Source organism: Salminus brasiliensis, chromosome 9 (assembly GCF_030463535.1).
Source record: "Salminus brasiliensis chromosome 9, fSalBra1.hap2, whole genome shotgun sequence".
In the NCBI taxonomy this organism is placed as follows: Eukaryota; Metazoa; Chordata; class Actinopteri; order Characiformes; family Bryconidae; genus Salminus; species Salminus brasiliensis.
The window spans coordinates 38,673,561-38,686,452 of record NC_132886.1 but is presented as its reverse complement, the minus strand read 5'-3'; the positions used below and the strand labels follow the sequence as shown (position 1 = coordinate 38,686,452).

Genomic DNA, 12,892 nt, shown 5'->3' with positions numbered 1-12,892 from the left:
AATGAAGAACTGTGTCAGGCCCATGGTGGTCCAGCGGACTGAGGTACGGTCACTATGATCTCTGTTATGATCTATGATATGGTTTCGAATCCTGGTCATGCTGCTAGCCATCGGCAGCCGAGACGTAGAGAGAGCACAACTGGCCTTGCTGGAGCTGGTGCTTGAGAGGCTTGACTGTCGGGATGCGTCGGGAGAAGGTGGCATGTGTTGGTCTGCCCTCAGTAGTGGGAAGGGCACGTATGGGTTGAGTAATTGGGGAGAAAATGGGTGACAGATAAATAAATAAATAAATAAATAAAAAATCACATGACAAATCATTTTATTGCACTGCAGAACAGAATAAGTCACCATAAAACAAAATAAGACAAAACTAAAGAAATAATTCTTTATTATAAATTCTTCCTCTTTTGATTATTTATTTGCTCCACTTAATTAAAAAAAATTATCAATGTTATCAATTTTGTCCAATATGGCGGGCCGGCCAGAAAAATGCCAGTGGACCGTCAGCACTGCCGTTTGTGAGCCAACAGTGGTCCGCTATCCTCTTGTTATCAGGGCCTATCAAATCCTGCAGCTAGCCAGATAGCTAACCCCAGCGCTAAGATGCTGAAAATCTTACTGCGGAAGTACAACTGTGGTCTCCAAATCTCTTCAAATGACTTTTTTTATTGCCTAAAAGACATTTCCACTTGCTAGGAGATCATTTTTCCTCACTTCTTTCCAGCTGCTGATAGCGACACTAGATACATCCCTCTTTCCAAACAGCCGGAGAGTCCAAATCTGACAAATCAGAGGTCAGGATGTCTTCTTTTCCGTACTCCGGGTCTGGGTCTCCAGCGTGGAGACATTAGTCTGAGTCGTAAGTCTTGTTTACTACATTTAACTTTTTTTTTTTTGTTACTGCTCTTGGGGTGTTACTAGCCTCAGGGCAAGTCCATTGAATGGGGAGAACAGTGTTTCAGTAGATTATTTAGGCTCAGGAGAAAACGGGACCGGACTGGCTGGTTTTCTGTTACGGGCGTTGAACTCAAGGTGTTTATTGTCAAGGTTAAAGACCGGGGTCACATTCACTTTGACTTTCACAATCAAGGCTCTCCCGGGTTGAAGCCACTCTGCCTAGAACCAATGTTCAGAAGCCCTGTTCGTTCTGAAATCACCTAGCTCCTGACATTACTGTGCATACAGTCAGTTAACAGGGTTAAAAGGCAACGGCATTGTTACTGCAGTCAAATACAAGCTTTACACAAAATGAAAAACAAAAACAAAAATACATTAAAAAAAGAAATAAAAGTCTGACATCAATCCGACAAATCTGTAAAGTAACCATTTTAAATGTAGTACTATACTTCTGTTCGGTTGTAGTGAGCATTTCCCAGCTCCATTATGCTGCAAATAAAGGAAAAGAACAGCAAATTGGTTCAAATACAATATATAAATCATTTATACCTTATAAAATCTAATACTTTTCTTCATTTGAGTGGACAATGAGGAGAAGCTCAAAAAAGGTGTTTCTAATAAAGTGGCCAGTGGGTGGAAGCACAAGCCTGTGTTTCTAATAAAGTGGCCAGTGAGTGGAAGCACAAGTCTGTGTTTCTAATAAAGTGGCCAGTGAGTGGAAGCACAAGTCTGTGTTTCTAATAAAGTGGCCAGTGAGTGGAAGCACAAGCCTGTGTTTCTAATAAAGTGGCCAGTGAGAGGAAGCACAAAGTAAGTGTATCTAATAAAGTGAGTGGGAACACAGGGTAGGTGTTTCTAATAAAGTGGCCAATGAGAGGAAGCACAAGCCTGTGTTTCTAATAAAGTGGCCAGTGAGAGGAAGCACAAAGTAAGTGTATCTAATAAAGTGAGTGGGAACACAGGGTAGGTGTTTCTAATAAAGTGGCCAGTGAGAGGAAGCACAAGTAAAAGACATAACCCTGGAGGATAATAAGGAAAGTACTAACCACACTGCATGGGCAACTCCACCGGAACATAGTTCCTATGGCACAACTGAACGTAGGCTGAAGCCAGCCTGCATAGAGGACTTCTGGACACGTCTACAGTGCTACACTGGCTCCTCTCACACACCGCGAGGAACTGCTCAGGGTCTACCTGAGAATCAGAAAAAGGGTGTGAAGTCACCAGCTAATAAGGATACACACACCATTTCAAACGGTTCAGAGGAGAGGCTGGTAATTACCACTCTGAAGCAGGAGCTGAGAGGAGATGTGCTGGAGGAGAAGAAGAGTCTGCAGGATTCCACTGTGGTCCGTTTCTGGCAGGTCTCTGATCTGGTACTGATGCAGCTGGAACCTGCCTACAGTAACGCACACAACCAGGACGTAAACAGCAGTTTTTACAGTCAACATGCAACTAGTGGTGAACTGTGGCTACTGGAGCTGAGGGTCAGAAACCACATAAGCTCTCTTAGGAAGGTGGGTCCGCCCTGCATGCCACCAGTGTTCTCAGAAACCTTAAGGTCTTGTTTGATCGTGCTCTCTTTTTTTCAACCATGCATAATTAGCACCATTAAAACTGCCTTTTTTCCATTGTAGGAGCTGTGCTGGATTTTCATTTTACCACCTCCACCACTGCTATGAAGTCCTGTAGATTCTTACAGATAAATAGACAGATTGCAGCACATGCAAAGTTCCACAGCCAGGGGTTTAACTCATACCAAACCCTGGAATTATATAACTTTCAGCCTTTCTAATCTCCTCTGACTCTGCTTACTTCAGCCAACACTCTGTCCTGCTTCACTCGTGCGCTGGGCTCCTCTGATTCAACACTCCTCACTTTTACAAAACACTACATCAGGAACTTTACGTACTACTACAATATAGACTTTACGAAATACTGCACCATAGACTTTACAAAACACTGCGCTACAGATTACAAAGCACTACATAATTGCCTTTACAAAACACTATACTATAGACTTTACAAAACACTGCACCACAGACTTTACAAAGCACGGCATCAAAAACTTTACAAAACATTTGCACTATTGACTTTACAAAGCATCACATCATTGCATTTACAAAACACAATACTATAGACTTTACAAAGCACTGCACCATAGACTTTACAAAGCACTGCACCATAGACTTTACAAAGTACTGCACTATAGACTTTACAAAACACTGCACTACAAACTTTACAAAACACTACACTATAGACTTTACAAAACACTAAAACATATGCTTTACAACTGCACTAGACTTTACCAAACACTGCATAATAGACTTTACAAAGCACTGCACCATAGACTTTACAAAGTACTGCACTATAGACTTTACAAAACACTGCACCACAGACTTTACAAAACACTACACTATAGACTTTACAAAACACTACATCATTGCCTTTACAGAGTACTGCACTATAGACTTTACAAAACACTACATCATTGCCTTCCATCACACCAAAGACTTGACAAAACCCTATACCATATACTTTACAAAACACTACACCACAGACTTGACAAAACACTGCATAAGACACTCCACCAAACACTAGACAACAGACTGGAGCAGTCCTGCTTTGTGCCATTAAGTTGCAAACACAAAAATAAACTAGGAAATGACCTGGAGGCCTTTGCGTGATCCCTCTCTAATCCGTTTAGTTGCATTAGAATAAACAGGGTATAAAATTCTACGACGTGGAGCAGCGCTTTAATGGAACACCGGACCAAGACCCACTGCTTCAACAATAGTTACATGACTCATGGCTTGTAATCACCTCTTGTAAACAACACAATGTGGAAGTGGAATGCCATATGGCCACGGGTTCTGGCTGCCCTTCAGTCTCATGTGCCAAACAGCTGTGTGCTGATCGCTGAAGGGGCTCCTACCTGCCATTCGAGAGTGAATTCAGACGAGCTCTGGGTCTGGGAGCCGTCCGGCAAAGGATGCTCATTTCCTGCTTCGTTGTCGTTGGTGCCAAGTAGTCCAGTGGCCACCCCTGGTTTTAAGACAGCAGAATAAGCTAGATATGAAACATTTGTCAAGATCCACAATCCAAATAATATCTGATGAACAGAGGCTGTGTGGTGGGAAACCGTCCAATTATGAACAGGTTAGAGGGCAGCTAGTTGTGACCAGAGATGGACAAAAGCAGCAGTCAAGTCTGAAATGGGTAATTAGGAGAATCAGGAGAACTATTAGAATGATCCTTTCACTGGTGGCCAGTTACTATAGGCTAAATACCAAGAATTTTGAAAGAACATGCTGCACCCAGCCTCTCTGTACATATGAACCTAAAAGTGCTCTCACAAACTATAAATGTCACAAACATGTATGTTTCTATGCAAATGTGAGGAGCTCCCTTCCATAAGTCCCTCCCAAGTACATATACCAGATGAATCTGTGACAAATACAACTCAGTTAAGGCATTTACTGGTCAGTTACAGCAATGGCAAGCGTATTATGGGCCAAATTAACCACATTTATGGTTACAAATGCCAGTCAACCAGCTGTGGCTGTGTTCTGGCACTACACAAGTACACTGCACACCAACAACCTCGACCAGCTGTGAAGCATGGTGGAGGGAGCATCATGGTTTGGGACTGGCTTTGCTAACTCTGGGCCTTTGTAAACACCCCGCTGTCATTAAGGGAAGAAATAATTGAAAAGGTGTATCAAACCATTTTACTGGAAAATGTAAAGGCAGCAGTCAATTAAGGACTGGTTGAAGAAGATGGGTTTTGAGCTCAAACCTATTAAGATGCTATGGCATGATCTGAAGTGGGCTGTGCTTCCCAGAAGTGGGCACTCCCAGAAATATTAATTCATTTCACCATATCTGCTATGAAGGAATAGTCCAATTCCTGAAAATCATATTTGCAGCAACAAGAAACATTTTGGTGGAGCGATTGCTGCTACAATGGGATCTACAGGTATTAAATCCAAGCGTTCACTTACTTTTTCCAGCCTGCACTTTGTTTAGATAATGTGCTCAATAAAGACATGGACAGTACAGGCTTTTGTACATTATTAGCTTAGTTGGACTGTGCTTGTCTGTAATCGGGACAAAGATCAGACCACGGTTTATTAGTAAATAACTTATAAATCATTGTAATTCCAATTGGTTTATTCACTTTGTTCCTTGCAACTATAATCAGCTAACCATCCAATTAGATCCAGCAATGAGAAGTTGTCTTACCATGTAGCCAGCCATCGAGAGTTACACTACACACGCCAAGATAGGGGTCACATGACACCAGCAGTCCTCTTCTATTGGACACTGTAAGCTGATTCAGCTCCTTCGTTATAGTCACATCAGGGTTAGTGAAGGGGGTGTGAATGGTGCGGCAGTCGACCTCCACCTGGAAAAAAAAAGGAAATTAGGGAGAAATATAGTCAGCGTCCACTTCGAAACACCTACCTCATGTGTCCACCCACTGTCCACTTTCTACACTCCACCTGACTTATAGATCCACTATATACTGTAGGTATACTAATATATATATAATGTAGGTATCGCAGGCTGTAGGTCAGCTTATAGACCACACATGCCCAGTTCAGGACTAAAGTTTTTAAAAGTTGGTCCTCCACTCAAAAATATCCACCCAGGAAGAGCTTTGTGGTCAGAACCACAGTGAAGGTCTCAAGCCACAAATGATCCCTGCACACTTATCGTTGTGGGGCTCATGTGGGTAGAACATGGGCTAGGTGGGTTCTAGGAGAGTATGGTCTTGTACATAAGTTTGTATTGGGACCCAGTTGGGCTTCCCAAATTGGCCCCATCGTTCATTACAGCCCCCCTTGATCTCACATGGGTCCCATCTAGGCCCTGTATGCAGTGTTTAACCCCTCCTAATCCCATCACTAACCCTGGTGGAAACCCTAGGACAAAACATTCTAATTCCCAGTTGGTTCACCTACCCAGGACCCACACGGACAAGCTAGCAGGGATGTGTCAACTAATGAACGTCTCTGTTTCTGTGCACCAGAAAGATGGAAGGACAAGGACAGGGTTTCCAATAAAGTGGCCAAAAAGTGGATATTCTTCGTTGTAGAATAATAGAGGATAATTTAGACATTGTGTTCACATACCTGCGCATGAGGATGGACTGTAATGGTGGTGTTGTTCAGTTGCAGCACTAGAGAGTGCAGTTTTGGCCTGCCTGACTTCAGAGTGATGGTGAAGGTGCTGCTGGCGGCATCAGCTGCCAAGAGAAGATCGCAGGAAGCTGGGAGTTCCAACAGCTGTCCGTCAAACGAAACTGCAAATTCATCTGCTACCAGAAACGCTTGATCTAGACGGGAGGAGGGGTCAAGTGATATCAGAGAAAGCAAATAATTCAGAACTAATATAATAACATAATATACACCCAATCAACGTCAGACATCAGTGCTGAGGGCCAGAGTGTCTTGTAAACCTCCTAAGAGTAGACTATGTGGTGAAGTCCCTGGGGCTTCTACGTTAAGCTTTTGTCAATGCAGCAAGAGGGAGAGTGGCACATCCAAGTGGTTAGACAGAGGCCTAGAAGAGACTCACGGTTGAATGGACTGTCCATCAATCTCCTCTTGAGCCTGTAGAGCTCAGCTGTGAGGCTGGCTGAGTTCAGAGCCAGGAGGGGCTTCAGCAGGAACTCCTCCAGCAGACCTTCCACCACCCCAGAGAGTGAGCCCTTTGGCCATGGAGTCTGGGGCAGGGGAAGCCTCAGTGTCACTTCCCTCACTTCCCTGCTGCAGGCGGAGACAGAAAGCCGAGCATGTGATCACACACAGAACACAGAATCGAAACCTATTGGCACCATGCCTAATGCCATGCATAGACTAGAGGGGTATAAAGCCCCCCCTCCAGCATTGCGCTGTGGAGCAGTGGGACTGTACTCTCTGGAATAATGGATGGGAGTTGGGGATGATCCAACATCCTGACCTCACTAACGCTCTTGTCGCTGAATGCAATCAAATCCTCACAGCTATGCTCCAGCATCTAACAGAAAGCCTTCCCTGGACAGTAAAGATATTTACTTCAGATCTGCAACCCACCTTTCGGAGAATTTGTATGCGTAGGCCAGCTGCCTCCTGACTCCCACCAACCCCACAGCCAGCCTTGCCTCGGCCCAGTGGACTGTCTGCTGGCTGACCTAAAGAACAAGGCACACGTTGCCCACTGAGAGCTCCGAGCCCAGTCAAAATCTGGAGTTCAGTAAAACCATGCTGTCAAACCATAAGAACTGCCTCTATCTTACCAGGTCCAGTGCAGCGAGAGCGGTGCGGAGAGCGCTCAAGGATGGCGCCCTCAGGTGGTGATTGTGCAAGATGACAGGCAGCAGCTCCTCCAGCTCTCTGCGCCACAGCTCTAGTCCCTGTTGCCACGCCGCGTCCATGCGTTCCCCCGTCACGTCGTGGTAAGCTTCCGCCAGCGTGGTCAGAGGCTCTGTGGAAAGAAATGAGGGCCGTTAACGTGGGAACACACCAGCTCATTGACTCACTCACGCTGACTGTGAACTGTGTTCTCTGGAATGATGGATGGTGCCTCATCCAATTCTTCAGGAATCCTGACCTTACCTTGCTGAATGCAATCAAATCCTCACATCAATGCTACAAAATCTTGTAGATAGCCTAGAAAGACTCCAACAGAAGCAGGATAAACTCTTTACTTTAATGACGATGACAATGAATGAGCAGGTGTCCCAATACTTTTGTCTATGCAGTGTATGTAGGTCTGTTTTAACTGGACATGAACAGAAAGACCCAGTGATGGGCCTCAGACACAACCACTCGGTCATATTCAACAAGATTATTGGTGAAAGTGAAAAGACTCCAGATTTATTAGATAAATCTGCTTGTAGCCGGCAGGCCTGACGTGGAAAATCTAGACCAGGTGTGTTGGAGTCCCTGAGGGCTGCAGCTCTGACTGTTTGCTCTCCTGCTCCAACTCCCCAAATTCAAGTCAAGTCATCTTCAGTCAAGTGTATTAAATGCAGGAAAAGATTAAAAAAATGCTATAGTCTTCTAGTCCTGCAGATTTTTAAGCAGGGGTTCAAATTTGGTTCTGGGGGGCTTTTTAGTTGCGCACACTTTGTCTTTCCCACTTAACTCTGCAGTCCCATTGTATGTCCAACAGCACCTAAAAGCCTCTTTTAATAATTAATGTAGCTTTTTGATCAAATTACAAAACCAATTTTGGGCGTATCTTTACCGAGACAAGATTGGTGACAATCTAAGCCCAGTGTCTGTTAGCAACATTAGCCTAGCATCTCCTATTCTAAACTAAAGAAGCACATGTCAGATACCAGACATGGTATTGGCCGATTGTCTATATCTGGGGTAATTAGATTTTAAAGAATTTAAAGAAACTACTCCTTTAACCCCTTAGAACCTGTAGCCCACACGTCTTCACTTTCATAACTACATTACTGTCCAAATTGGCATAAATTTCATAGGTCCTATAATAGAACCCTGGAGGACTCCACAAGATATGCTCAAATCAAACTGTTTCCAACTTTCCGAATGAGGATAAACGCTGAATAACAAACCAGGGGTTCAAAGGGTTAAAGGAACCCTACTCACTTCTGAGCTCCTGCTGGACGAGCTGAGAGGTACGGTGTAAGAAGTGGAGTGTCTGTGGTAGGCTTTGCGTCAGGGCATGGCGGAGCGGTCCGCTGGTCCACGCGCTCCACGGGACGGCCACCCTCTGCATCAGCAGTTTCTCCGCCTTCTGGGTCAGTCGCAGTGGCCAGTCGCTCAACTCCTGCAAGGCCGCACTGCCTCCAGCCTGCGCAGATATGGGTTAGGAGTTAACCTGCTCAGTGACAGACAGCTTGGATCTGGCCAATCATTCGAAATCATTCAGCCATGACCTTAAAAACCACCGTCAGATGAAGTGAAGAACATGGGTGATCCAGTTCCAAAGGATCTATAAATTAGGCAGCAAGTGAACAGTCAGTTCTTCGACAAAAAACAGACCGTGATGGCTAGATGACCGGGACAGGACATCTCCAAAACATCAGATAGGTGGGGTGTTCCAGGTATGCAGTGGTCAGTACCTACCAAAAGTGCTTCAAAAAGCTCACTGATGCTCATGAAGGCCCAATCTTCCAACGTACTAGACTTTAAGGATCTGCTGCGAACATCTTGATGCCAGATACACAGGACGCCTTCAAGTCATTCCAAATATACGTTCAGTCAAGTCCAGTAAAAGCTATACATGCTATTTATCTGATAGGGGCAGTTTTGGTGGTCTACCAGGTGTTGGTACCAGGGGGTTGGTATGGTTCCCATTTTCTCTGCATCTTTGAATAATTTTTTGAACTGGAATGCATGTTCTTCTACCAAACCACACAGTATGTTTCAGTACAAGGTAGATGTTTATTATACTAATAAAGTGGTAAGTAGAGAACCACAATGTGCTGCCTTCTTGGTGACCTCTTCTAAGAACACTTTTATATTTTTTCATGCAGCCTTCCTCCTCCTCTCACACTTATTTATGGATTTTTATATTAAAACGTGGTTCACAGCCATTAAGGAAGTTGTTAAAGCTCTAAATCTTCGAGAGCTCATAACAAGGTTCTCCTAGTTTTTCTAAAAGTCTCCCTCTAACCTGTCTCCTGAACTCCAGCAGTAGATGATGCAGTCTCTGCACTCTGTCCAGCAGTTTCCGCTTGACGCGTGACCCTAGCTGCTGGAGGCGTGCCTGCGGAGGTAATAAGAGAAAATGTGACCTCCAAGGAGGAACATGGATGGTTACGGATGGTACACGTTCCCTTCACATGAAGCGTTTGGAAACATCTAGCCAGCCAACATTCAGCAGTCAAATCATCTCCCAATTTCTTCCACATGTTCGTAGCTCCCACTAGCACTAGAAATGCTCCCAACACTAAGAGAGTAAGGCCTCTTTTCCAATGGCCACCCATGCAGCATCGCTGGGCAGCCAACCCACTCTGAGGAAGGCACTGCAGTGATGAGCAGGGAGTGAGAGGCACTACCTACATGAAGACAGAGCATGGCCAACTGTGCTCTCTCAGACTCCTGCTGCTGATGGCAAAGAGGCATGGCTTGGGTTTCGAACTTACGACCGCCCTTGCCATAGTTAGACTGCTGAGCCACTCAAAAAAAGAGGTTCTTCAAGGGTTTCGGTAGTAAGGACAATGGTTTTCTATAGAACTGTAGACAAGTGTAGATTTTCACTGCACAGTGGTTTCGGAAACACTAAGCAAAATTGGGTTCTTTATAGAGCCTGAAAAAGGGTTCTCTGACAAAGAACAGTGGTGGAACCCTTTTTGGTGCTTTTTAAAACAATTCTTGTTTGATCAGATCATGCCTTCAGCATATGATGGTTGGGGAGATGATTTAACTGGCTTTTATCTTTGTGGTAGAAGCCCCCCTGCCTCTGATGCTCGTAGTCAGGAATGATAGAGGATAGGGTTAGAGGAAAGGCGGCGGGGTTGTGGAGGGTTGCGTAGACTTGTCAGGTAGAGAAGGAATTTATAGGGCTTTCATTAGATTAAGGAGGAGGAACATGCCTGAAGCCCCTCCTCCCTAACCTAATAAACGCCCTATAAATTCCATCTCTACCTGACAAGTTTCAGATATTTTATAATTCCTTATAATAAGGTTCTTTAAAAAGGACAATGTACATGTATGTATTTAAATCGCTCTTTAAGTTTTCTTGATTCTATGAAGAACCCCTTCCTTAATTAAAGAACCATTGAAGAGCCTCTTTTTAAGGGTGTAGTGAATATAAAGGTAGTATTTTAGTTAAGGGCAGCCTCAAACCCAATTTGAATGACTTTGTCTACTTCTCAGCCACTGAAATATGTTGAAATTGTGGAAAGTTTAAATAAATGGGTGGAATTTCTCTAATATCCCCTAATATCTTTGTGTGTTTTTTCAAGAAACAAAAAAAAACGACTTTCTTTCCGCCTCACCTCTGTTCCCTGTAAGCACTCCTCACATCCCCGGGCCTGAAAGATAAGAGTCTGATTGGCTGTCCCCATGGAGATGAGCGCGAGGGTCTCGTTCTCAATACCACTTCCCTCCCTTTGGACCTTCGCGGTCAGCCAGTGCCGTCCATCAAAGCAGAGGGTCGTGCGGAGGTCGTCGGACGAGTCTGGGTGAAGATATTTGATATTAATAAATAGCAACTGAGTAGGTTTCTCCAAACTTTTGACTGATACTGTCTAGAACTACATGTTTTCCTGGCTGGTAAAATAAAGCATTCCATTCCAGCGTAAACTGACCACCGCTGTATCCAACGGCGGCCTGTAAGCAGCGTTTGCCCAGCAGGGCCTGCAGCCAGAAGAGCTCAGTGCGGTCCAGTTTGGCCTGAACCTGCAGGCCTGTGCTCCTGCCTGATGAATGTCCGCTGCCCCCCAGCTCAATGCTCCAGTTGCCCAGCTTCCACTGCAACACACAGCAAAACACAGATCACCTGGGGTTCAGGGGGTGTGGTAGGCCTTCATAAGGGTGCTAAACACTGACACTAGGGAAGTATGATTAAAAAAAACTAGTTTGAGGTCTAGAAGACTGAGCAGGTGTCCCAATACTTTTGTCTATACAGTGTTGCTTGCTAAAATGCGATTCTTAAAGGGTTGAGTGAGTGTTGCGCTGACCTCAGTGAGCAGGGAGTAGTTGCTGCGTTGGCTGCTGCTGGCATTCCTTAGGGCCAAGATGAATGTGCTGTGCTGCATGGCCTGGCCTGACAGTGACAGACCGGTCCGGCTGTACAGCACGTCCTTTCCTGAGTTCACACGGTGAGAGCCAGACCAAGACACGCCCTGTGAGAAACACCTTGATTACTATCAAAGCACATGCACCCATGATACTAGCCCTTGCGAATCCTGATGTAAGCAAGGGCTAGGAGGAACAAGGCAGGGGTTTCTAATAAAGTGGACAGGATGTGTAATTCAGAGAACTGCGTCTACTCACTGGTTGTGGAGGACACAGCCCCAGGAGGACATGGTGCTCTAGGACGTCTCTGAGGTTTGTGTTCATCTGAGCCTGCAGGGAGTGGGAGGGACAGGGGCCGGGAGAAATGTTCTGGACCCCGGCCTCCACCTGGACAGTGTGCATCCCTCTGGATCCTCTCTGTTCAAAACAACAGGAACAAAAGTGCTCGAATCCGCGGTGCCATAGGGGTACATGTAGTGACCCCATACTAAATGTAGTAAATATAGCCTGTAGTGGCCTACAGAACTCGAGGTTTGTCAGGACCTGTTCTTCTGGGTTTTGAAGGTCTTTGGGTACAAAATATATTGGTGAAGTCTGAGGAACAGCAACAGTCTAGGATAGGTCTGGGAAAACTAATAGGACTAAATGTAATTAAGCCAAAAACAAAAATACTGCTGAGAAATATATCTTATATAAATTTTTTTTGACGCATTGTGAATCTGACAGCTGTTTTTTTTTACATCGTATTAAAATCTCATAAGAAAGGAACCAATAGAAATGCTCCAAAATTGCCTATAGGAAGTCTTGTATCCAGTGAAAAGCACCATTTAAGCTTACGAATTGTTATTTTTATGGATACATATATCCATAAACTGGCATAAATGGTTGGTTTTCACTTTTGACATACAGTAGATCGAGTCTGGCAGTTGTTTTTTACAGGCCTTGTTTTTACCGCTGGACAAAACGGTGCCGAACCGTACCAGTACGGACCCATTAGACCGGTAATGGTTCCTTTTTCCATTTGCTGCGTTGCTAAACCAGGACCAGGAAGTGCTCACACACAATGTCTCATATTAAATTATGCAACAGTTTCGTCCTTTAGTCTTACCTAGCACCACAACTACTAAGGCTAATGTACCCAGCTAACTACCTGAAGCCATAATTCATCTGTTAGCATGGTGCCTGCATAAACCACACTTGTCTCAAACCAGGCAGAGGAGGCTATTTTCTAAATGTAGTTGCCAAATAATGCTGGAATCCTCTTAAGCAAGTTTGTCTGAAGCCCAATG

The 12,892-nt window shown here is 44.6% G+C and overlaps 1 protein-coding gene across 4 annotated transcripts in view; it reads right to left on the bottom strand.

Moving 5' to 3' along the window:
• Window positions 1-302: 302 nt before the first annotated feature.
• The window catches only part of LOC140562582 (uncharacterized), a 43,129-nt gene continuing 30,539 nt past the window's right edge, over window positions 303-12,892 (bottom strand). For 3 of the 4 annotated variants that reach the window (XM_072688336.1, XM_072688340.1, XM_072688338.1), the window contains exons 49-63: window positions 11,862-12,020; window positions 11,546-11,710; window positions 11,174-11,336; window positions 10,862-11,043; window positions 9,535-9,627; window positions 8,505-8,709; window positions 7,181-7,368; window positions 6,978-7,075; window positions 6,481-6,671; window positions 6,036-6,238; window positions 5,143-5,305; window positions 3,833-3,942; window positions 2,180-2,296; window positions 1,944-2,091; window positions 303-1,386 (exon numbers count right to left, since the gene is read on the bottom strand). In XM_072688336.1, coding sequence (XP_072544437.1) covers window positions 1,382-1,386; window positions 1,944-2,091; window positions 2,180-2,296; window positions 3,833-3,942; window positions 5,143-5,305; window positions 6,036-6,238; window positions 6,481-6,671; window positions 6,978-7,075; window positions 7,181-7,368; window positions 8,505-8,709; window positions 9,535-9,627; window positions 10,862-11,043; window positions 11,174-11,336; window positions 11,546-11,710; window positions 11,862-12,020 — 2,190 coding nt within the window. In that variant the 3' untranslated portion in view covers window positions 303-1,381. The remainder of the gene's footprint in view (window positions 1,387-1,943; window positions 2,092-2,179; window positions 2,297-3,832; window positions 3,943-5,142; window positions 5,306-6,035; window positions 6,239-6,480; window positions 6,672-6,977; window positions 7,076-7,180; window positions 7,369-8,504; window positions 8,710-9,534; window positions 9,628-10,861; window positions 11,044-11,173; window positions 11,337-11,545; window positions 11,711-11,861; window positions 12,021-12,892) is intronic. The other variant, XM_072688339.1, reaches the window with a different exon arrangement.